The sequence below is a fragment of the Oryctolagus cuniculus genome, chromosome 7 (assembly GCF_964237555.1).
Source record: "Oryctolagus cuniculus chromosome 7, mOryCun1.1, whole genome shotgun sequence".
Taxonomy (NCBI): Eukaryota; Metazoa; Chordata; class Mammalia; order Lagomorpha; family Leporidae; genus Oryctolagus; species Oryctolagus cuniculus.
This window is the reverse complement of record NC_091438.1, coordinates 75,856,704-75,882,157: the sequence shown is the minus strand read 5'-3', so window position 1 is coordinate 75,882,157 and position 25,454 is coordinate 75,856,704. Positions and strand designations below refer to the sequence as shown.

Genomic DNA, 25,454 nt, shown 5'->3' with positions numbered 1-25,454 from the left:
ATAGAGGTGAAAGGGAATGGAATTTTTAAGGTTGTTATTTAGCCAGAGTTGGATAAACTCTCCTCTTACTGTAATTAAGATGGCAACTGTAAGTCCATGGAAAGCTCCTGTCTCGATGCTGATGATGATGATAATAGCAAACATTTATCGAGCCTTTGATCCTTGCCAGGTACTTTTCCAAGCTCTTGGCATGTATTAACTCATTTGGGCCTCACAAAACCTCCTCTGTACTATAAGTATGTTTTCGTCTCTGTTTTACAACTGAGAAAACTGAATAAGAGAGAGGTTCAGGTCATACAACCAGCAAGTGGAAAAGCTGGTACTGAAACCCAAGCACCATCCAGGCTAATTGTCCTAATCCAGCATAAACAGTTTGAGGCTGGGTTGGTTTCACTGGGCCCGGCCAGCGGCCTCCCCTGGGCTCACGCTGCGTGGAGGACAGGGCTCTGAAGTCCCATCGCTGTGTGCTCAGGTCACCAGCTCTTCTACCTCCTAAGCCAGTGTTGGCCCTTCACGCCCTTCAAGGCAGAGCCTTCCAACACTAACTTGTCCAGTGGAGGCAAAGCTGCTGATTGACTGGCCTTTCTCAGACACAGGGAGAGAGCTATAAATAGCCGTGAGGGCTCCCTGTTTCCTTGGCCTACACAAGCAAGTGTTTGTTTAAGATGGAAATTATCATATTTATCATGGACGAGCACTGCCAAGATTAAAAGACTGGAAAACATGAGAAGCGTGGCTACAGGGCCAAAGGACATTTTCTAAATACCTCTTTTTGACTGGCCTGATTGTTTTCTTCTTCCTCCTTCAATCATGTGAGATGTAACCTGCCCTTTGAGACCAATGGCTGACTACCAAGGACGTCTGTCCCTAGGTATGAGCTTTTAAGAGCAGTGCAAAAGCACTGCAGAAGGTAACAGGCAAGCATATCTTTTTCTCTTTGCTGGACAACATCATACTGCATTTTGAGTTCCTTGTTGATTTAAAATCAAAAAGTCTTGAGTTTTCTCCCCCAGTAGACTCTAGGTCCAGCCTCCTGCAAAGGTGCTCATGTGTATCACTGCCTTGTTTGCTCCCACGAATCCCATATACAGGGTCATCTAATACGCAGACAGTTCTCCAGGTTACTCCCTGCACATTTGAATAGCTTTGCTAGTGGGAAGAAGAAAAGCAGAAGTAGGAGAGAAATTGCAGGCTGTGGCCTAAAGACGCACCTGTGTAGAGCTGGCATTGTGGTAGAGCAGGTTAAGCCACTTACGACCCTGGCATCCCATATCAGAGTGCCGCTCTGAGTCCTGACTGCTCTGCTTCCAGTCTAGCTCCCTGCAATGCATGTGCCTGGGAAAGGACCAGAAGATGGCTCAAGCACTTGGGCCACTGCCACCATGTGGGAGCCATGGATAGAATTCCTGGCTCCTGGCTTCAGCCTGGCCCAGCCCCAGTCATTGTGGCCATTTGAGGAGTGAATTAGTGGGTATAAGATTTTCTCTCTCTCCCTCTCTCTCCCCCCCCTTCCTCTCTCCCTCTCTCCCTCCCTCTCTTCCTCTCTTCCCTCCCTCCCTGCATTTCAAATAAATAAAAATAAAATAAAAATGCTCCCATACCCCAGTGAATGAAACACTCAGTGGGCAGTCAGGCAGCTACCTGACATGGGTGACCCAACCCTTACATGCTTTTCTGTGTCACCCTCCAGGATAAGAAGGGTCATTTTTCATCAGCACAGGGTTACTAAATGCCTACAAAACCCCACTGTTGACAACATGAAGATCTTATGGAGAATTGTGTTTGGGAAAAACAAATGACTAAATCTCTATCTGATCTTATTTTTCAGAAACACTAAAGAAAGTTCAAAAAACATTTGCTTTTAGAACAATTCAGATTTATTAGTATTAAGAATCTGTTTAGTAACAGAAAAGAAAAAACATTAGAGGGTTTGGTAATTGGAAAGCAGGAAACTGCTCTGCAGATTCTCTCATTATAGAAGCTGAGTGAACTGATGACAATAGGAATGTACTGAGAAACTCCTAGAAACAGCGAACTCAGGTGGCGTGGAACAAGATTAGTATACTGGAATCTGTAGCATTTTTACATTTTTTAAAAGACTCCTTTTGCTGCTGCAAGGAAAAAAATAAATAAAAGTACCTAGAAATAAATTTAACAAGAATATATAACAATCATCAGAAGAAAAAATTATACTTGAAGTATAAGAAAATCAAATTCAAAAGAAAGAAAAGGGCATACTGTGTTCTTAATAACAAAATTTAACTTTTTAAAGATGTCATTTCTCCCTTGGTTGATCTAAAATGTATCATGATTGCAATTAAGGAAGAAGAGAATCAAATCCAAATACTTACAGGAATTTAGTTCATAAACTGACAGCTCCAATAAGTGACAAAAGCTGCATTCAACACATGACAGTAGGACAACCAGAGCATCCAGAAAGGAGAGTTGGTTGCACACTCCATGCCCTGTGTGAATAAATTCAAGATTGTAATGTATGACATGAAAGCAAAGAGCACTTAGAATAAGCCATAGGGGAGTTCTCTTATAAACTAGAAGCAAAGAAGCCTTCTAGGCCGGCGCTGCGGCTCACTAGGCTAATCCTTCGCCTGCAGCACCAGCACACAGGGTTCTAGTCCCGGTCAGGGCGCCAGATTCTGTCCTGGTTGCTCCTCTTCCAGGCCAACTCTCTTCTGTGGCCTGGGAGTACAGTGGAGGATGGCCCAAGTGCTTGGGCCCTGCACCCCATGGGAGACCAGGAGAAGCACCTGGCTCCTGGCTTTGGATCAGCGCGGTGCGCCGGCCGCGGTGGCCATTGGAGGGTGAACCAACGGCAAAGGAAATATTTTATTTATCTGAAAGAGTTACAGAGAGAGGTAGAGACAGAGAGAGGTCTTCCATCTGCTGGTTCACTCCCCAGATGGCCACAATAGCTGGAGCTGCGCCAATCCAAAGCCAGGATCCAGGAGCTTCCTCCAGGTCTCCCACGTGGGTGCAGGGGCCCAAGGATTTGGGCCACCTTCTGCTATCTCAGACCATAGCAGAGAGTTGGATTGGAAGAGGAGCAGCCGGGACTAGAACCGGCACCCATATGGGATACCAGGCTTCAGGCCAGGGCTTTAACCCGCTGCACCACAGCGCCGGCCCCAAAAAACAAACATTTCTACAAGATGAAAACTAAACTAAAAGCAAATGGGCACAATAAGTCACAATTCATATAAAAGATCAATTTCTCTACTTTTCAAAAGGTCTTACAAATCCATTTTTAAAATACTGACCTCTTAGTATAAAAATGGGATAAGAATATGAATAGATACCTCAAAGAAAAAGCATGATGTTTCTTGAGCATCCTCGCTGAGGCTGGACCTCCCTCACTACAGGGGAGCTTCCATTTAAATCTCTGATGCCTTTGCCTGGTAGACAGCAACATGGGAAGGTTTAGTATCCTCTGTATTAGGGTGCGGGCAGAAAGCACGTGGGTGCACTGATGAGGCGGTGCACTGATGAGGCAGTGCCCTAAGGAAGACAGTTCCTCAGTGTCGTCAGTTATTACTGTACATAGCTCTAAACAGCTGTCTCTGGAAATGTAATCTGCAGGTGTGCGTGTACAGTGTAACATGGCATCTCTGCAGTGTCATCCACTGCAGTATCTGTAGTAGCAAAAGGCTGGAAACAGGGGCCGGCGCTGTGGCGCAGCGGATTAACGCCCTGGCCTGAAGCCCTGGCATCCCATAGGGGCGCTGGTTCTAGTCCCAGCTGCTCCACTTCTGATCCAGCTCTCTGCTGTGGCCTGGGAAAGCAGTAGAAGATGGCCCAAGCACTTGGACCGCTGCACCCGTGTGGGAGACCGGAAGAAGCTCCTGGCTCCTGGCTTCGGATCAGTACAGCTCGGGCCATTGAGGCCAATTGGGGAGTGAACCAGCAGTTGGAAGAACTCTCTCTCTGCCTCTGCCTCTGCTCTCTCAGTGTAACTCTGACTTTCAAATAAATAAATAAATCAAAAAAAAAAAAAAAAAAAAGACTGGAAACAACCTAAATGGCTGTCAAGAGAGCTACTTAAATAAATTACAGTTTGTCATTTCATATAATACTGTTTAGCTTTTTAAATTAACAAATTTATTTCCTTGAGAAGCAGAGTTACACAGAGAGGGAGAGACAGAGAGAGAAGTCTTCCATCAGCTGGTTTATTCCCCAGATGGCCACAATGGCCAGAACTAGGCTGATCCAAAGCCAGAAGCCAGGAGCTTCTTCTGGGTCTCTGATATGGGTACAGGGACCCAAGCACTTGGGCCATCTTCTGCTGCTTTCCTAGGACATAGCAGAGAGCTGGGTCAAAAGTGGAACAGCCATGACTCCAACTGGCGCCCATATCGGATGCCAGCACTGCAGGTAGCAATCTTACCCGCTATGCCACAGCACCAGCCCCGGCCTCTTTTCTGTCTCACATGAAATAAAAATCCTTGAACAACCTTTCTAATGCAGTCAGGGGCTATGGGCTTATCTTTTTCTTAATTAAAAAAAAAAAAAAAAAAAAAAACACCAGTACACTAGGTCTAGCTGAGAACTTCTTCAGTCTGCTAAGGGCATCTGTGAAAAATCCACCGTTAATATTATACCTTATGGTGAACTATTCAATGCTTTCCACCTAGGATCAGAAACAAGACAAGTGCACTTACCACTTCTATTCAACTTTGTAGTAGAAGTCATAGGAGTTGCAATAAACGAAAAGAAATAGAAAGTAAGAAGTAAAACCATCTTTATTTACAGATGACCTGATTGTGTACATAGAAATATGCAAAGGAATCTACAAAATAACTATTAAACAGAAAGCAAATGTACAAGATACAGGTGAAATTGTATTGCTGAATATAGAAGCAAACACTTTAGGAAATGACATTTATTTCAACTTTTATTTAATAAATATAAATTTCCATAGTATAGCTTATGGATTACAATTGCTCCCCGCCCCCATAACTTCCTTCCCACTCGCAACCCTCCCATGTCCTGCTCCCTCTCCCATGCCATTCGCATCAAGATTCATTTTCAATTCTCTTTATATACAGAAGATCAGTTTAGCATATATTAAGTAAAGATTTCAACAGTTTACACCCACATAGAAACATAAAGTGTAAAATACTGTTTGAGTACTAGTTATAGCGTTAATTCACATTGAACAACACATTAAGGACAGAGATCCTACATGAGGAGTAAGTGCACAATGACTCCTGTTGTTGATTTAACATTTGACACTCTTATTTATGATGTCAGTAATCACCCGAGGCTCTTGTCATGAGCTGCCAAGGCTATGGAAGCCTCTTGAGTTCACAAACTCTGATCTTATTTAGATAAGGCCATAGTCAAAGTGGGAGTTCTCTCCTCCCTTCAGAGAAAGGTACCTCCTTCTTTGATGGCCCGTTCTTTCTGCTGGGATCTCACTCACAGAGATCTTTCATTTAGGTGTTTGGTTGTGTTTTTTTGTGTTTTTTTTTTTTTTTTTTTTTTTGGCCACAATGTCTTGGCTTTCCATGCCTGAGAAACTCTCATGGGCTTTTTAGCCAGATCTGAATGCCTTAAGGATCTGAAAGTCAGAGTTAGACAGAGAGAGGAGAGGCAGAGAGAGAGAGAGGTCCTCCATCTGCCAGCTTAGCCCCCAACTGGCCGGAGCTGTGTTGATCTGAAGCCAGCAGCCAGGAGCCTCCTCCAGGTCTCCCTCACGGTTGCAAGGGCCCAAGGACTCGGGCCATCCTTCACTGTCCTCCCAGACCATAGCAAAGAGCTGGATCAGAAGTGGAACAGCCAGAACTCAAACCGGTGCCCATATGGGATCCCGGCACTGCAATGGCTTTACCCGCTATGCCACAGCACTGGCCCCAAACACTTCTTAAAAGAAGATATACAAGCATCCAATAAGTATGTGAAAACAGGCTTAACATCAATTGCCATCAGAGAAGTTCAAATTAAAGCCTGAGAGAGAACACAACACACCTACTAGAAGGACTTAGATTGATTTTTTAGTTCCGATAAAATTTTCCTTTTTTTTTTTTTTTCAGTCAGAATGAGCCATAGAACAATTTAAAGTTTACTACTCAGTACTGGTGAGGATGTGGAACAATTAGATTTCTTATCTATCACTAGTACAAGTGTAAATAATGTAGCCAGTTTAGGGGGAAAAAATGGTAGTTTCATATAAAGTTCAGCATACGTACACTTACCATACCACCCAGTAAGCCTGCTTACAGGTGTTAACCCCAGACAAAATGAAAATGTCCATCCGTGGATTATGAGACATATATAAAAGACATTTGTAGCAACTCTGTTTATAAGAGCCTCAAACTGAGACTCAATGATTGTTTACAGCCCTTGTCTCTTCTATTGAGGAACAGTATTTTTTTTTCTTCATACTCTTTGTTGAACTATTTTACTTAGTGTAGGGTTAACTTTACGTTAAGTGAACTGAAAGTAGATTTTTGTAAAAATTGAGTGGGAATGGGAGAGGGAGGAGGAAGAAGGGTTGGAGCATGGGCAGGAGGGAGGGAAGTATCACTATGTTCTTAAATATGTATATATGAAATACATGAAACTTATGTAAAATTTTAAAAAAAATAAGAAAAAAAAAAAGCCTCAAACTGAAACAGCTCAAATGGCAACAAACAGGCAGATGGATACACAAATTGTGGTATGATTATACCGGTAAATGGTACTCAGTAATTAAAAGCAGTAATGTGCTGATACGTGCCTTGGTTGAATGAAGGAAGCTGGACACAAAAACAGATATCTTCTGGGATTCCATTTAAATGGAATTATGCAACAGTCAAAACTCATTTATAGCAGCAGAAATCAGATCAGTGGTGCCTGTAAAGGGATGGGGCAGACTTGGAAGCAGCCAGGAGGGAGCTTTGAGCAGTGCTGGAAATGCTCTGACCTTGAAAGAGATGTGGGTTCCAGGGACATGCGTATCTGCCCAACACCTCTCACTGGCTATTTCAGATCTGTGCGTTTCACTGCATGCAAATTGTACCTCCGTAAAAATAAGAAGAATCCCTTGCATTCTGCTATGAACAGAGCCACAAGATACATTACTGTTTTTAAAAGCAAACTAAACAGCAGTATGCTTTTTGCATAGAGACATACTATACATGTGCTTTATGTTTTTACATAGGTATAATTGACCAGATGAAAACATTTGCATATATAACAATTAAACAAGAGCCACAAGATACAGTTAGAAATCAGCTTAATTTCTGTCTCTCTCATCTCTTTACATGTGTTAGGAGGGTCTAGTTTTTCCCTTGTGCTTGAAGCAAGATACAGGCAGTTACCAAGGCTCCTCTGGCCACATTTATGTTAAGTTGAAAGGATATTTTTGATTCGGACATTAAAGTATTCAACCCTATGTGATAAACTCCTAACTTCAGGGAGGTCCAGGGAGGGGGTTGGGATCACCTGCCTCTCTCTCTCTCTTACCCCATTCTCTCCCACTTACCCCATTCTTCCTTTCCCAGTTTGCTGACACAGGCTTCTCACTCTCAGGGGCCAGAGCAGCCAAAGCAAAGACAGGGAAGAGGGCAGCAGCGTTCTGTGGGCGGGGAGAGGTTGCGGCCAGCTCTTCCTCTCACGGGCACTTCTCGGGGTCTCTGGGGCTCTCTGGCTGCAGTGCACTTCACGTCCAAGTGTCCTCTCTATCTGAGGCTTCACCTGTGGTCAGCCACGATCTGCAAATATGAACTGGAAAATCCCAGCAATGAACAATGCTAGGTTTTGAGTTGAAGACCATTCTGAGTAGCATGATGACATCTTTCATTACAGTATATTGCTAAAATTCTTCTATTTTGTCAGTCTCTTCCTGGGACAAATTTGTAAGTTAACTTTATCACGGGTATGTGTGGATTGGATAAAACGTAGTCTGCATGGGGTTTAGTACTTTCCACAGCAGTTTCAGCCACCCACCAGGGTCCTTGGACCATACCTCCGTGGGGAAGGGGGATGCTGCACCCCAGTGCATCGCAGCTCTGGCTGGTCATTTAGGAGGCCTCCCTTAAGCAGCCACCTGTAGCCTCTGTTAAGGTCCCCATAACCTTCCATGCAACTGCCATAGGCCTGATCAACAGCACCCCACACTGAGACCCCCGCATATGTGACCAACATCTGGACCTTGGGAACTCTTCATGTATCCTTCGTCCTGACAAAAGCCACAGGGGCAGGTAGTCAACTCCCTAATTGTAGCTGTCCACTCTGCAGCCCAGCCACCCACCCTCCAGGTTGCTCAGGGCAGCTCAGAACTTACCTCTGGGGTTCCTTAAGCTCTCTGGGTTTCCCATGAAACCCCTCTCTGAGTGAGGAGTAGTACCCCTCACCCAATTCCCCTTAGGGACTGGGATGAAGTCACATGAGTTCTCTTAAAAAAAAAAAAAAAACAACAACAACAACAACAAAAAAAACCTCTTCAGACTTGCTCTTCCACTGCAGCTGCACACGTCAACACCTAACAAAGTGAACCTTATGCAAATAAAAAAGATCCTGGGGAGAATAAAGAGTGACAGGAGAATCTAACCATTTGAGTAATGTATAACCACCTTCCTCAAGGGGATAGAGAGAAAAGGAAAGCTCAAAACAGAAAGAATTGGATGTAAACACTACTCTAGGTGTTATACTACTATAGGCCTACAGGGGCACTGGTGAGCCATTTGGCCATCTGGAAAGCTCGGATTAGGGTTGATTGTAAAGAGGGCCTGGAATCAGCTATTCCCCGGTGACAATGAGCCCACTCAGCATTATCTAATTACTCTTCTCCAAGGGTTCCCTGGAGAAATGGCTGACCCTAGAGCTCGGATCAGGAAATGAGCAGCTAAGCCTAGCATTACCTTAGAAAGCCAGAAAGTAAAGAAAACGATGGCACTCATCAGAAAGACACAGCGAGGAGGTAGGGGTCACAGGTGAAAGACCTCCTAGTGGCTAAAGCCGGAGCAATTTGAACAACAGAAAAATAATGATCATATATCATTTTAAACCAAAATAAAATAAAAAATACCCCCACTAACACAAATCAATGATTCAATAAATAAATAAGAGAAAAGAGATACATGTTCCCTACAGGAGATTCCCAAATAATATAAACTTCCTGGAGGTAGGGCTGTATTTCCCTCCCCTGGAGAGCAGGCCCCAGACACCTTAACTCACCTCTAGAGAATAGAATTTAGAAAGAAAACAATCACTCCACAGGCACCCCCTTAACAAGTCATCCAGGTTAACCTCAGCAACAGTGTCACATTGCTATCCCGTTCCCTGATGTGAGGGCATTTCACCTCTGGGACAGTTTTCCCAAAAACTTGTAACTGCAGTCTCAGGATGAGAAAACATGAGGGAAATTCTACAAATCGGGGGACAGTTTACAAAATACCTGCTCATGAATCTACAGAAATGTCAAGATCATAAGTAAAAAGGAGAGGCTGGTGCTGCGGCTCAACAGGTTAATCCTCTCTAGCAGTGCCGGCACACCAGGTTCTAGTCCCGGTCAGGGAGCCAGATTCTGTCCCGGTTGCCCCTCTTCCAGTCCAGCTCTCTGCTGTGGCCCGGGAGTGCAGTGGAGGATGGCCCAAGTGCTTGGGCCCTGCACCCGCATGGGAGACCAGGAGAAGCACCTGGCTCCTGGCTTCGGATCAGCGTGGTGCGCCAGTCACAGCGCGCCAGCCGTGGTGGCCATTGGAGGGTGAACCAATGGCAAAAAGGAAGACCTTCTCTCTGTCTCTCTCTCTCTCACTAGCCACTCTGCCTGTCAAAAAAAAAGGAGAAGGAAAAAACTCTCATGGAGAAAAGAGGAACCCTGACAACTCAACGTAGTGTGGTATCCTGGGTTGGCTCCTGGAACAGGAGAAATTTGTTAGTGGGATGTGATGCAATGTGAACAAAGGCTATAGAGTTCAGTTAGTTGTATAATAATAATGTTAAATCTTAATCCTCAGTAATGTAACCTGGCTGTCTAAGATGTTAGAGGCCAGCGTTGTGGCATGGTGGGGAAAGCCTCTGCCTGCAATGCAGACATCCCATATAGGCACTGGTTTGAGTCCCAGCTGCTTCACTTCCACTCCAGCTCCCTGCTAATGCACCTGGGACAGCAGCAGAAGATGGCCCAAGTGCTTGGGCCCCTGCACCCACGTGGGAGACCTGGAAGAAGCTTTGGGCTCCTGGCTTCAGCCTGGCCTATTCCTGGTCATTGCAGCCATTTGTGAAGTGAACCAGCCAATGGAAGACCTCTCCCTGTCTCTCCCTCTCTAACTCTGCCTTTCACATAAATAACTCTTTAAAAAAAAAGAAGTTAACATTAGGAGTAAGAGTTAACAGCAACTCTTACTATCTTTGCAATTTTTCTGTAACTCAACATTCTTCAAAAATTAAAACCTTATTTTCTAAAAAGACTTACTTATTTGAAAGAAAGAGAGAGTCAGAGAGAATCTTCCATCCATTCGTTCGCTCCCTCTGCTGCCTTCCCAGGGACACTGGCAGGAAGCTGGTTTGGAAGTACAGCAGCCAGGAATCAAACTAGCGCTCTGATATGGGATGCTGGCATCATTAACAGTGGCTTAACCCACTCACTCACAGCACCACAGAAGGACAGATACTGCGTGATCTCAGTTATATGTGGGACCTGAAAAAGTCAAATTCATGGAGACAGATGTTGGGGGCCAGGGAGATGGGAGGTGTTAGTCAATTATATAAGATGAATAAGCTCTAGAGGTTTGGCGTACAGCATGGTGATTATGGTTAACAGTCTTCGCTGATACTTGAAACTTGCTAAGAGAGCAGGCTTAAGTGTTTCCACTGTTTAAAAAAAAGGTAACCATGTCAGGTGCGGTATTTGTTAATTAGCTTGACTGTTAATCACTTCACAAGGGACATGTGTTTCAAAACAAAACTTAGTACACTTTAAATATATACAGTTTTTATTTTTTTAAATGTGGCCTCCCAAGTCTAGGTGATCGGTTTCTCTGGGGCCAGATAATCAGTTTCCCGTCCAGAGTATCAGCTAAGGGGCCCTTTTCAAAAAGGATGCTAAACCTCTGTTCATTACTACAGACCTTAGATTTGCTTGGTTGTTGAGAATTTTGAGGAACCATCTTTTTTTTTTTTTTTTTAAGATAAATGATGGAACTCTCTCGTTTTCAGCAAGCCCTTTCCCTTGTTCAACCGGTGCATCCCTCAAACACCTGAGTGCTATTCCCTGTTTGCGTCTGTTTTGATAAATGATGTCGACACCCTCCAGCGAATTCTGAGTGGAATCATGTCAGGAAGAGACACGATCCTCGGCCTGTGTGTCCTCTCTTTAGGTAATTTTCAGTGACTCCTCTTTTAGTCACTGCTTATGGAATGCCACAGTTTCTAATACTCATCTATGTTGAACAGTGAAAATTAGCTTCTTGGCATAAATATAAAACTTCATATTTATTTTCTTTCTAGATATTTTCAGTGTTTCAGGGTCAAGTGGGAGAGGGAGCAATAGAAATGGGAGATCAGCTGATTCTGTGCCAAGAAGCCTTACTGGGTGGGGTACTGGGTGCGGCGCCTTAACACACTGATCATGTTCCTGGGTCTGGCCCTCTGCTCTGCACAAGGGGTGAACGTGCAAGTCGGATGGCCAGTTTATGAATTGTCCGTGAGAGGCACAATCATCAGGGAGACTAGAACCATGAGCTTTCACTAGTTTGTGCTCTGCAGAAGGATGCTAATGATCAAGAGAAAGAGGAGGGTGTGTCCGTGATGTGTCCAGCTCCTCCGAGGAGCACAGCTGTATTGCATTGTAGACAGGTCAAGGTCTTGAGCCAAGACTGGCCTCCTCTTGGCATTTCTGGGAGCAGCTACCCACCTTTGGCCCTTTGATGTCCCATTTTCTATGTTTGAATTTGCTGAGTCCTATTAAAAGTCAGCTTTTACAGGTTAATATACTCTGCCAGTAATTTTAGACAATCGTAGTAGCCTTTCCTGCGGCAGCCCCTCAGCCATTAACATGTTTCTGCAAGTTTACGAATGTAGTTTTACATAATTTCATCACCAAATGTTACTAACTCCCAAAAGCCTGAGGATGTTTAGTCACAGCCATGTAACTTCATACAACTCACATAGGCTGCTTTGACTCCCAGAGGCTGGCCAGGTGACCATCTGTGGGATCTTCAAAAAGTTCACCAAAAATGTGTATCGTGAAAACACTATGCATGGTTTTTACAATATTTTTGCACCAAAATAAGCTTACGTTTAATTCAGTTTTTCCACAAACTTTCTGAAGTACCTTCATGCATGCACAAAACAATCCTGAAACCATAAATGATAACCTAGTGTACCCACAGCTACTGTGTGCTCAGTAGATTCATAATGGTATTAATAGCTATCATGACTGAGCATGTGTCACATTCCAGGTATTGTGCTTATTCTTTACTCATTGAAACCTCATCAGAATCCTGTCCCCACTAGCAGGAGAAGAAACTGAGGCATAGAGATGGTAATGGATTTGACCAAGCTTCCATGTCTAGTGGAATGGGTGGCAAGGCGGAGACTCAAACAGCCCTGTTTGACTCTAAAATCTAAATTATTAGCCACTGCACTAAAATATTTATATGTAACCTTGATTTCTTGTTTAAAAACAAAACAATGTTTATAAATTGAAATATTAAGAAAAGACTAAGAAGCCCAAATATTGGAAAATGAAATGAAGTATAGATAATTTACAATTAGAACTTAATATTTTTCATTTTAAAGGCATTAACCTTTCAGATTTAGTAAGAGTATCTGAGAACCTCTGAAGTTAGAACTTCATGTAAGCCCAGTGTGAAGTCAAAAGACAAAAGTATGGTGAAATTTTCAAATGTTTCACTTGGACTTTTAAGAGGAAAAAATTGTTTTTGAATATTTGGGAATAATACTTTACATGTTTTAATTAATAAGGAATGCTGACACTTCCAGAAGCTGGCTTACCATAGCTGACTGAACCTGTGTGTGCTTCAGAGTGGCCAGAGTGTATCTTGCTACTTGTGCCTGGCATCTGGTAGATGGCCCAAGATATTTAGAGACTGGATAAAACCGTCATCCCCCTGGAGGGTCTGGTCATCATCGTCTTGCCGCCTTCTTCCTGTCCTCTGTTGTGGGATTTATATGTTTTCCTTATTTTTTCAGCCTTATCTTTGGCCATGATGTTCACCTTCCGATTCATCACCACCCTTCTGGTTCATATCTTCATTTCATTGGTTATTTTGGGGATGTTGTGTAAGTATTTCTTTTTGATTAACCCCTTTTTGATTGACTGAAAAGCCTTTCCATGAAGTATAGAGCTTTGAACGTGGCCTTGAGCCACCTGGGGTCTTGGGGAGTACTTAGTCCAGCCCTAGCATATCACATCTGAGAAAACTCGGGCTCTGAAACACCAGCCAAGAGCAAAGGCAAGGTCTGGTCTTGTTCCTTCTGCCACTGTGTGCAGCCCTGAGATGAGCCTGCCAAGCGAGGGGTCCTGGGGTGGGGTGGGATAGGGGGATCCACGACAGTAAAAGAGAATTCCAGTGCCTGTTGGGAGCATTTTATAGGATTTATTCAGAGCTTGCACCTCCTCTATGGGCATGTGGTGCCCACAGTTGCCATGGAAAGAAAAGCCACAGGTCCGAGGGAGAGTGGCGTGTTGGAGCCCTGTAGCTGGGTCTCGTATTTCCCTCCAGTTACTCGACTGTGGGTCTCACCAAGAGTTGTTGGGAAAGGAGGTCAGAGGGACAGGGACATGCAAGAGGCTCCAGGCCCAGTGTTCACCAACATTTTACTGTTATGGCCACAGTGGCTTAGTGCCTGGATTAGGCAGCAGGGAGTCCTGGAGCCCCGTGTTGGAGGACGGGCAGGGCGTCCTGTGAGGGATGTTTCTCCATCTGTGTTAGTAAAGACAGCTGTGACCTTCCCACAGTGATGAGGCCATGGCGTAGCAAGGGTGTTGTCCCTAAATGCAGGGTGTTTACGGGCAGTGTCCTCGGGACGAGCCTCTGAGGCTGAGGAGTGCCACCTGGCTGTGTAGGTAGAAGCCAGTATCCAGGTTCCCGCCACAGAGCTTGTCTGAAAATCTTCGACTCTGGACTCCCTCATTGTTCCTCTCACCGTGCTGTCCGGGTGGCTCCCCTCCTCCCACAGAGACCCAACTGCTGGGCTGGGCACCCGCGGTCTGGGGTCACCTCCCAAAGACAGGCAGCCGTCTCCAGAGTGGCAGGCCCCCGGCCGGGCTGCCCTGGCTCTGCCCAGCCCCTCCACAGAGGGCAGCCGACAGCTACTGTACAGCTCGGGCCCCCTGGGCCCTGTTTGGACGGGGCTCCCAGGGCGGTCCCCGCCAGCCGGTTTCTCAGGGCCTGTGCTGAGCTCCTCTGCCGTTTGCTTTGCAGTCGTCTGCGGCGTCCTGTGGTGGCTTTATTACGACTACACGAACGGCCTCAGCATAGAGCTGGCCACCGAGAGGGAGAACATGAAGTGTGTGCTGGGGTTTGCCATTGTGTCCACGGCCCTCACGGTAAGGACGCCGTGCCAGCGGCGGGCCCAGCAGCTGGCGCCCACTCCGACATCCAAATCACCACCTCCTCACCAGAATAGATTAGAATCTGCTTTTTGTTCCCCCTCAGCATGTGCGCTCCCTTGTGCCTTGATGCCTTGGAGCATCGTGGGCCACCAGATCCAAGCTTCACCACCCACGGGGTGAGCAGGGAGACATGCCTTGGGCTCCTTATCTGTCAAATGACAATACTGATTCACAGTTGTCTACAGGGGTGTGGCCTTCCCCAAAGGGTGTATCCACAGCTGAAGCTCAGAGTTCACCCAGAGTGGGTGGGGAGAGGGTGGGGAGGTCCTAATGCTACCTGAAGGGCAGTGCTCCCTGCTCTGCTGGAGAACTGAGCCCAGAGGAAGCTGTGCTGGCTGTGCAGCTAGGAGCGGGCCATGCCCAAGGAAGGCCCTGCCTGCCCTGTTTTGGATCCTGGCTAGCCAGCCCAGCATCTGCCCCCACAGAGCTCTGCACAGGGCAGGCACGTGGCCCACCAGAAGAGAAAGCCAGGTGCTGTCACCCCAGTCCAGCACTGATCTCCAAGGGGAAGGAAGTGATCAGCGGCCCTTCTCCCCTTCCCTCACTCCCCTTTCCCAGAGCAACGGAAGAAGGGGGAGAGGGAGAGGGAGGGTCACCTCCCTCACAGCTCACCTCACTTGTGTCCTGCTCCCTGCCCCCCTGTGTCCTCACCTGGATCCCAGAGAGACCCCTGTCCACTGCCTTTTCTACTTGGGCAGTGTTTATGTCTCCTGACTTCTCAGAAGCTGCCTGGCAAGCCAACTTGAGAACATTGTTCTGGAAGGTGAGGGCCACCTGTGAACACTACCTAAGTAGATTCAACATAGCGTCTAGCAACCATGGGTGAATTGGGGTGAGTCGCATTAAATACTCACCTCAGGGCATCAGCTCAGAGAACAGGTAGAAATTCAGCTGCCTAAAGCCCAGAGCCCAGAGGAATCAGAGTGTTGACCTCTGGGCAGTGAGTCAGCTCTGCTGCCACCCAGCCCAGCCCAGCCCAGCCCCAGGAGGTGACACTGATCTCTATCAAGATTGGGGGAAGCAGTGGAGTAGAGATTAACGGTCCTTTCTACTGGACATCCTTGCATAGTTCTTATGAGTGTCAGGAGGGCATCAGTGTCAGTTGTGTCATCCATATAGATTATCTGTGTGTGTGTGTAGATAGATGTAAAGCATCTATGTATCACAAGTGGTAAAACACATTTGTTAGCATTCCATTGGGAACTGGAAGCCTGGTTTATCTGCTTAAAGGTATCCCTTTGCTTTGATAGAATTGTAAATAACAAACCAAGTTTCCCTTCCTTGTTGGTTGTGTTAGCAATGAAAACAGAGACAGGAGTTCTGCTCAACTATCCAGACCCCTGCTGAGTGTCTTGCTAGGAGGAGGAAGGGGCACTCCTGACCCCGACATGCACCACAGGGCCAGGAGGGGCTGCTCCCAGCACAAATTTCTGCACTTTATCACACTGTTCTTGACTGTCATTCCTCTGCTCAGCTGAGAGTAGAGTAGGCAGGAGCGTGGCCTGCACAGACCTCAGGTGCAGGTGCTGGGAGGGGTCCATCAGGAAGGCCCTGAACTGCCATCTGCATGGGTTTCACCTTTATCCAGAGGTGCTGGGGAACCACTGATGGACTTTGAGCAGGGAGCTGACATCTTGGCTCTACCTTTTACCAAGGGAGATTGAGGAATGGAGGCAGGGTGAGGATGAGTTGGGGGACTCAGGGCAGAAAGTTACTGGGGTCTGGATGAGAGGAGCTGCGGCATCCATGGGAGGATGAACCACTGGGTTCTGGGGGTTTGCGGGCTCTTGAAGACTGTGTGGGGCTGTAGGTGTGAGTATAGACAAGCCAAGAAGCTGGGCCCTGAGGAGGAGGAGAAGGAGAGAGATGGAGTGGCTGGAGGGGGCTGTGAGGTGAAGGATGGCCTGTTCGGCCAACAGGAGACATGTGTAGGTAGCTATATGGCAGGGAGGGCTGCTGTGAGCACCTGCACTGTCTTTTCTCTCTTTCAGTATCTTGGGTTGGGGCAGAGGGAATAAAACACAGCTCCCTGACCCTGAAGGACCTCATTCTCATGTTTCTCTTGCTCTCTAACAAAACCTCAAGGACTTTTAGGGAAGGACTGCATCTTGCTCACTGTCTTTACTGTAACTTGGAGCCCAGGGCCCAGCAACACAGTAGATGCTCAAGTAGGGGTTTGAGAATTTCCCTGTTCAATGATAACAAAAGGAGTGAGTATCTTAGCAAAGCTGTGTACAGAGACGTAAAGCAGTAGGGTTTGTTTTTGTCTCTACCTGGTGCTCCGTTATTTTGAAATAATTTAACCCCTTTCTCACCAGGTAATCCTGCTCGCCTTGATTTTTGTGTTCAGGAAGAGAATCAAGTTGACGGTGGAGCTTTTCCAAGTCACAAATAAAGCCATCCGCAGCTTTCCATTCCTGCTATGCCAGCCGCTGTGGACATTTGCCATCCTCATTTTCTTCTGGGTCCTCTGGGTGGCCGTGCTACTGAGCCTGGGAACTGCAGGTAAGAGCCTGGGTGAGTTCATTACCCTGGAGTTGTTTACAGAGGCCGTCACTGTTATGGAGCTGTGGGCCTGTTTCTGGGGGCACCACGGCTCCACTCCACCAGAGGTGTCTGATGACAGCAGTGATGGTGTTATGGCTGGGTCAGGGGACAGCGGGAAGTGCCTTTCCCTCTTTTGTGTGGACTTAAAATAAAGAAGTTGAGCTTGTGTTTCATGAGAGAATAAATTCAGTAAGGACTGAAAGCTTTATGGACGACTATAATCCTCATATGAACAAAGGCCAAGAGAAAGAATATTATCAAACATCTCCAGGCTGAAATTTTCTCCAAGGTAATTTACCAGCCCCTCTCAAGTCAGTAGTTGATAAAGAGGAAGCCAAGAAAGCCCAGGCTTAAAGTTTGTTGTGCCCAGCAGAGTCAGCTCAAGTTGAAATCAAGCGCAGAGTGGAAGTTCACATTGCTTTGGTCCTGAAAAATAAAAAAAAAATAAAAAAAAACAACACCATATCCTCCATCATCTTGTTATATCCAAACTGTGGTTCCCCACCGAAGGAATGCCTCGGCGTCAGCTGTGGTGCCTTAGTACAATAGGCATCCTTGGGTCCTAGCCTCTTCTGAGATTCGGATTCAGGTGTTTTGGGGTGAACCAGTTATATATAGATATAAATATAGATGTCTATATAGATATTTATAGATGACATGAACAGGGCAACTACATGTCACAGCAGTGCTTTTCAAGGTGCCATCTGGAACCAGGTATGGAGCCTGATGCCGAAACATCCGTCACCCCATTGCTCCCTTCATTGAGAAAGTCCTGCTGTGGGGAATAAAGATGCCGCTGAACAAAGCGATGAGCTTAGCGGTGCGGTTGCTCTGCCTTCTGGCATGAGCTCCTTGTCTTAGTGCAGGCTGGTGACAAACAGTGTGAGGACACGTGGACTGGGACTAGCAAATAGCGTGAAGACAGGCAGCTGGAATGTGCACTTCCCTTTACAGCACTGTCCTGCACCTCCGCTCCTCTCCATGACTTGTCCAGGCCCAGAGTCACACTCTGATGTGAGTGCAAAAGAGCAGGTTGCGCGCTGACTCTGGCCAGGCAGATGGGAGCCACAGCAGGTGTCAAATCTGCATGGTTAATGAGGCTCCTTAATGTTTAATCAAGTTTGTCTTGTCCCTTATTCACAACTGCTGCGAAGGTGATTCTTGGCCTGGTTCCCCCTTCCTCTCCCCTGGAATAACTGAAGCCCAGCATCAAGATGGCCAGCAGGCTGCCATTGGAAGCGCTCCTTCCAAACGGCACAGATGCCCTAGAGGCAGGCTCTTTTGCAGGGGAGTCTGGAAGCTTCCGGAAGACTTGCAGCGAACTTCTGCTTATTATCAAGGAAGGAACCTTGGCCAAACAGATATATCCTGTAATTAGTCTGAATGACGTTTTTCTGAGAGTGAAAGAAAACTCAAAAGAGCAGGGACTTAAACAAGGGAGGAGCTAATTTCCTGCTCAAGTAGATGAAGTCCACGAGGAGGAGAGCCATGCCCACATAGCCAAGGAGCCACGTACCTTCTTTCTTGTTCCATAACCTCCACTCCTTGCTTCCACCTCGTAGTTAAAACAGGCACTCCTGCTCCAACCACCATCTCTCTCTCTCTCTTTTTTTTTTTTAAGATTTTGTTTATTTGAGAGATAGAGACAGAGAGAGGGAGAGACAGAGAGGTTTTTCATCTGCTGGTTCACTCTCCAAATGGCTGCAATGGCCAGAGCTGGTGTAATTGGAAGCCAGGAGCTTCTTCCTGGTCTCCCAAGCAATTGGGCCCTCTTCCACTGCTTTCCCGGCCCATAGCTGAGAGCTGGATTGGAAGAGGGGCAGCCAGGACATGCACCAGTTCCCATACTGGATGCCAGCACTGCAGGCAAAGACTTAGCCCACAACGCCACAGTGCAGCCCCCCCCACACACACTGTGTCTCTGTTAAGGAAGTGGCAGGAAGACAAGCGTGCCCTTCCCAGAGGTCACAGGCACACTCCCAGCTAACCCCACTGGCCACATCCTATCTGCACGGGAAGCCAGGAAACGTGATTCATCTGGGGCAGCCGTGCACAATGAAGAATGACCCGCAAGAGAAGAGGGGGACAGAGGTCTCCACCAGAGCCGCACTGGACAGTTCCTGTGGCTTGCTTGCTTGCCTTGTGCTCAGTCCCAGTCAGAAAGGACAGTGGCCTTGGTGCATGAAGGGAACAAGCACTGTTGAGGTCTTCCCAGATTCCAGCCGTGTACTAGGTACTTACTGTGGTCTCCCTTCTAGGCAACACAGTCCCCTTGTGATTTGTGTGAGGTTGCACTCGAGTTGCAGGCAAGGACACTGGGTTCTCCGGAAGTCGTTTGGTGCGGGTCACACAGGTACAGCCAAGAGTGTGGTGGCTCCCTGGCTCCGCAGCTCTAGAATCGAGCCAAGCTCTTCCCACTGCCATACACCTGCCCTGTGTCTGGGAGGCAGAGCTAGGAAGTAGAAACCAGGTCTCCTCGGGTTTATCTGTTCAAGATGAAGCACTGTTGAGGTACAGCAACCGCCTTCTCCGTGCAGGCATTGGCTGTGGCGTGGTGCCCGGGCCTGCAGCTGCAGGGCAGCACAGAGGACCCACAGGCTGACAGCCAGAGCCAGCTGGCCGTGAGGTACGGCAGGAGGTGTCCGGGGCCAGGACCCTGGGCGGTGGCTGTGAGGTGCCGGAGCCATAGCCCCCAGAGAATTCCCCGGGGTTGGGTGATGTCTTGGGAAACAGGGGAGAGGGCCAGTGAAGGACCTGCTCCTTTACAGCATGGGTGGCCCAACTCGCTGGCCGCTGGTGGCTGCTGAGTCTGGATAAAGTAGGCTGTGCCTGTGGTCAGAACCCATTAGGTTTTGGAGCAGGGCGTGTTTTTCCTTCCTTTAATTCACAGGTATGTGGTGAGCACGGTAGGGATGAGGCGCTAGGCGAGGCTCTAGACAAAGGTGGGGAACAAGACCCAGCTGTCTCTGCTCACTTCAAGTCGAGCGGGACAAACTGACCACTGAACTTGATTGCAATCAGGCCTGATGAACATGATGATGGGAAAAATATGGGAAGCCACTGGAGCAGCAGAACCAGGGCCTGGCCCACCGTCACTGTTACGGCGGCTGCTCAGAGGATAAGCTCTCTATTGGCCTGTTGTACATTGCTACAATAGCACCCTAGGCTGGGTAGTTTATAATAAAGACAGGTTTATTTAGCTCACAGCTTTGGGGGCAGAAAGTCCACAGCAGTCCTTGCTGGCTCTGGCAAGGACCCCGTGGCAGCTGGCATCGGGGTGGGAGTGCACGTGCGAGGTGTCACCTGGGGAGACAGGAAGCCAGAGAGAGTGGGGAGGGGTCAGCTGTTCTAAAACAGCCCTCCCTCCAGAACTAACAGGGTCCCATGAGAACTATGTGCACCCCCCCAGAATGCAGCACCCCAATCCCCAGTCACCTCCAACTGGACTCCACCTCCTAAGGGGTCCACTGCCCCCCAACCTCGCCACACTGGGGACCAAGCTTCCGACACACTGGCCCTTATACAACAAGCCCCTTGGCAACAATAGCACGCTGGAAAGCAGCAAAAGTGGATCCAGCAGAGAGAGCTGGAGGTGAGGTCAGAGGGGGTGAGCTGTCAACCTGCTGCCCATAGGTTCCCCTTGCTGGGGCCCAAGTTGAGCCCACGGCCTACAGAGCAGTGAGGCTGCCCAGCTGCCAGGATTGAGAGCAGGAGGGGCAGGGAGCCCAGGAGCCTGTACTTGGGGCCAGAAGGAAACATGCTATTATGCAGCTGCCTTGTGGGATCTTGTGCAGAGTGGGACCATTCTCCATCAGCAGAAGGAGCAAGATGGCAAGGGTGAGAGGCAGAGGAGGCCACAAAGGGAACCAGGGCCCACCACCGGATGTCAACATCTACGTGGATCAGAGCCCCCCTACCCCACCCCACCCCTCTCCACTGGCCTTGGGCATCAGAGAAACTGGATCAGCCTGGCCTCTCAGGCCGCCTGACTCGCCTTCCACTCACCTGTCGGCTGACCCAGGTGCACAGAACGCCCTTTGTTTCCCAAAGCCTGTCCACCTGGTGCCAGAGCAGCCCACGGGCAAGTCAGCAGCCGCATCCCACTTTGATCTTCAGGAGCTGCCCCAGCTGCACTCATGAGAGACCGTGAGCTGCCGTCTCGTCTCCTGAACGCACCATGCACAGAGCCCGATTGTCTCTTCACGTCCCCTAGGCAGCTACAGTGAGGACAAGCTCTCTCTTCAGTCTAGGGCTTTTGTGGGAGGCTTTCCAAAGTAGGTGAGTGGTTGTGAGTTTCTTATGTGTCAGATGGTTGAATGAGTTCATGCTCATATTTTGTGTAAACAAGAAAAATACAGCAAAAGCTAGGAGTGGACATATGTTGCTCGTGCTTGGTCAGATGAGTATTTCTCTTGTGTCTGCCAGTCTGTCAACTCACTGATGCATTCTGGTTTGTTTGGGGCTTGTTTCAACACAGCAGAGCAAGGGCCCCAGTTGTGATCTTGTCTAGTCCACTGGGAGGCGTCTGCCACCAACAGTGTGACAGTGACTCTGAAAGTCCAATGGGGAAAATGAGAACTGCAGTTTCCCTGAGTATCCAGCAGGTGCCGCTGTGGGTTGGAAAGAGTCTGACAATCGCTCACCCCAAGTTGTCCTTAAGGTGCTCTGGAAGCCCTGGAGATGGTGCAGTGGGAGACACCCATGTAGCAGAGAAGGATAAGTTTCCCCTTAGCTCCATGCTGCAGTTAGAAGAGGTGGTTGCAAGGGTGTGTGGAGCAGGCATGGTGACCATGGGATAGGCAAAGGCCTGGGCTTGTTGAGCAGAGTGGGCTCAGAGGGCTTCCCACCAAAAGACCTGGAGTCCAGGCTGGCTCTGGCCACGTGGATGTTAATCCTCCTTCTGCCACTTTTGCAGGGAAAATTAGGACTCTAACATGGATGAACTAGTGCTAAGGATGCTTGGTGTTGCCTGCAGCTTGTGCTTTAGCCTCGGCTCTGCCTGACATAGTTGAGAAGAGGATTTAAAAGGGCATTGTCAGGCTGGTGCCGCGGCTCACTAGGCTAATCCTCTGCCTGTGGCGCCGGCACCTTGGGTTCTAGTCCCGGTTGCCCCTCTTCCAGGCCAGCTCTCTGCTATGGCCCGGGAGTGCAGTGGAGGATGGCCCAAGTCCTTGGGCCCTGCACCCGCATGGGAGACCAGGAGAAGTACCTGGCTCCTGGCTTCAGATCGGCTCAGCGCACTGGCTGTGGCGACCATTTAGGGGTGAACCAACGGAAAAGGAAGACCTTTCTCTCTCTGTCTCTCTCACTGTCTAATTCTGCCTGTCAAAAGGGGGGGGGGGCATTGTATGTGTTTCTGGTTTTTTTTTTTAAGTTATCATAGAAATAAAGGATAATTGAATTTATTTCACAAAAGCCTGCCAGTGGTCCAGCCCTGTGCCAGGAGGAGAGTGACAGGAGAGATTTGAAGCATTTCCAGCTTTTTAAGAGGTTTAGGGTCCATCTGGCAGGTGCCAAGGTAGGCAGTGTCCACATGTGTCTCTGTGCTGTTGCTCCTGCTATGTTCTCCATCCAGAACCACCTTCCCAACGCTCACCCCAGGTCTCTACCCCTAACTGCCTCAGAAGTTGTTCATTTTTCAAGATTTGTCTCAAGAAAATAACTAATAATAATTATTATAAATGTAGTATCTATAATAAATATTTGAGCGGCAGAGAGAAACAGAACTCCCATCCACTGGTCTACTCTACAGGTGCCAGCTGCTCAGTCCAGGTCTACCATGTGGTTAGCAGGGACCCAACGACATGAGCCATCGCTGCTGCCTCCCCAGGTACACACCAGCAGGAACTTGGAATCAGGAGTGGGAGTCAGGCGTCAAACCCAGGCGTTCCACTATGGGACATGAGCATCCTAACCAGCAGTTCAAGTGCTAGGTCAAATACCTGCCCCTTGAATATGGTATTAGTTACAAAATGTTCTATACATTTCTGAGGCATACTTAGGTTTTTTAAAAGACTTTATTTATTTAGGAGGCAGAAAGAAAGGTCTTCCATCTACTTGTTCACTCCCTAAATGGCCACAATGGCTAGAGCTGCACCGATCTGAAGCCAGGAGCCAGGAGCTTCCTTTGGGTCTCCCACAGGGGTGCAGGGGCCCAAGGACTTGGGCCATCTTCCACTGCTTTCCCAGGCCATAGCAGAGAGCTGGATCAGGAGAGGAGCAGTGGAACATGAACCAGCACCCATATGGGATGCTGGCACCACAGGCGGAGGCTTAGCCTACTACACCACAGTGCTGGCCTCTGTACTTACGTATTTTTCCTTGTAATGTTTTTATGTACTTCATTCTTACATGCCCGCTTTGTGTTGAGCCCTGGAATTGCACTGTGGGCTGCCAGGTGCCCTGGGTACTTGAGATACAGCAGTGAGTACAACCAAGGCCCTGTTCTGCAGGCTGCTTACATTCTCGTGAGTGATGACAGAGGGGACGAGTAAATACATGTCCCTGATGACAAGTGCTGCGAAGAACAATAACGCAAGCAGTGTCCTCATTGCACAAGGGTAAGAGGCCCTGCAGGCGAGCGACAAGTCCTTTCCTTCCTGAGCCTGCTAGCTCAGTGTGTCACACCTGACGGGAGCAGTGCGTGCAGACTTGGTGAGGGAGTTCACATCCGTATCATGAGATGTGCAAGCTGGGGGTTCTCCATCAGCGAGACTTTCCTCTTTGTCCCTAATCCTCATTCTGCCAGAGCAGAAGCTGAAGCCAGTGGGAGACACACAGGATGTGGTCACAGCCTTGGGGGATGGGAGGCACAGGATCCTTGGACCCGTTTGCTGGAAGAGGCCCAAGGGAGTACACAGAATGTGCTAGAAAGCACAGCCCTTTCAAGTTGGGCCTGCTTCCTTTGGGAAATTATCCCAGCCAGCTGGCTGGCCTTTGATGGTCACTGTTACATCTCCATAGCCTTTGCCATGCTCTAAGGCTTGCGGACAATACGCAGAGTTCCAGCTGGCTGTGCAGTGAATCCCCTCCAGGTGACGTGGGTGCTGTCTAGGGTCAGCTCTCTTAGGTTGCCTCCAAATCCCTGATAGGATATATTTCTTGAAGAAGACGACCCATACCTCCATTCGTTCAGGTAATATTTATTGGACATTTACTTTGTGCCAGACCCTGTTAGATGTAAAACACAAAGCTTTCTTTCCACGTAGGAAGGTTGGCAGACATGGACATTAAATAGGATAGGGAATTTTATGGTTCTTTGAAAGTTGATAAGTGAAGAAAAAGAAGAGATGAGGACTGGGAAAGGCATGGGGGATGGGAGTGTAGTTTTCAGTTGGGTGATGTGGCTGGTACTGTGGTGTAGAGGGTTAAACTGCTGCCTGTGACGCCAGCATCCCATATGGACACCAATTCTAGTCCTGGCTACTCCACTTCCGATCCAGCTCCCTGCTAATGCACTTGGGAAGGCAGTGGAAAATGGCAGAAATGCTTGGGCCCCTGCACCCATGTGGGAGACCTAGAAGAAGCTCCTAGCTCCTGGCTTTAGCCTGGACCCACCCTGGCTATTGTGGCCATTTGGAGAGTGAACCAGCAGATGGAAAATCTCTCTGTCTCCCTGTCTCTCTCTCTGTGTGTGACTCTGCCTTTCAAATAAATAACTTTTTTAAAAAAAGTTGGGTTCTGGGGGCCACAATGATAAGGTGGTAGCTGAGCAAAGGTTGGAGGGGCCCTGAGGCTGGTGGTGGCAAGGGGAAATGTCCCAGGTGTAGGGACCAGCAAGGAAGCCCAGTGAGTTGACTGGAGTGGTTGTGGGAGGGCACAGGGTCAAGTTCCTGAGGCCTCGTTGGCCTGTATAGGAACTTTGGCATCCCATCTCTTGTGGGAAGTCTTGCCAGGATTTAAGTAGGATAGAAACATGACCTGACGGTGTGGTAGGCATGGTTGGGGAGGAGGAGGTGGTGGTGGCTCAGATCAGGGTCACGGCGCTGGAAGGGGCCTGACTGGCTGTGAAGCTGGGGCCTCGGGATTTCCTGACATTTTAGGTGAGGGACGCACAAGAAAGAGGAGGAAGTGACGACTCTGAGGTCGGTTATCCTGAGCACCTGGGAGAGGAGATGACAGCAGACCGAGGCGGGGCAAGATGTCAAGTTTTGGGAGTAGATCAGAACTTAATTTTTGATCGTGTTCATTGAGATATCTTGTAGACAGCTGGATAGAGATGTCCAGTGGGCAGTGAACTATGTCAGTCTGAAGTTGGGGGCGGGGATCCCAACTGCAGATTTACATTTGGGAATTTTAGAGCAGGTACACAGTATTCAAATACATG

General features: G+C 48.1%; 1 protein-coding gene across 6 annotated transcripts in view; it reads left to right on the top strand.

Annotated features, from left to right (window-relative positions):
- The window catches only part of SLC44A3 (solute carrier family 44 member 3), an 80,249-nt gene that overhangs the window by 10,059 nt on the left and 44,736 nt on the right, over positions 1 to 25,454 (top strand). For all 6 annotated transcript variants that reach the window (XM_017346061.3, XM_008264857.4, XM_002715848.5 and 3 more), the window contains exons 6-9: positions 11,158 to 11,318; positions 13,156 to 13,245; positions 14,391 to 14,515; positions 16,900 to 17,086. In XM_017346061.3, coding sequence (XP_017201550.3) covers positions 11,158 to 11,318; positions 13,156 to 13,245; positions 14,391 to 14,515; positions 16,900 to 17,086 — 563 coding nt within the window. The remainder of the gene's footprint in view (positions 1 to 11,157; positions 11,319 to 13,155; positions 13,246 to 14,390; positions 14,516 to 16,899; positions 17,087 to 25,454) is intronic.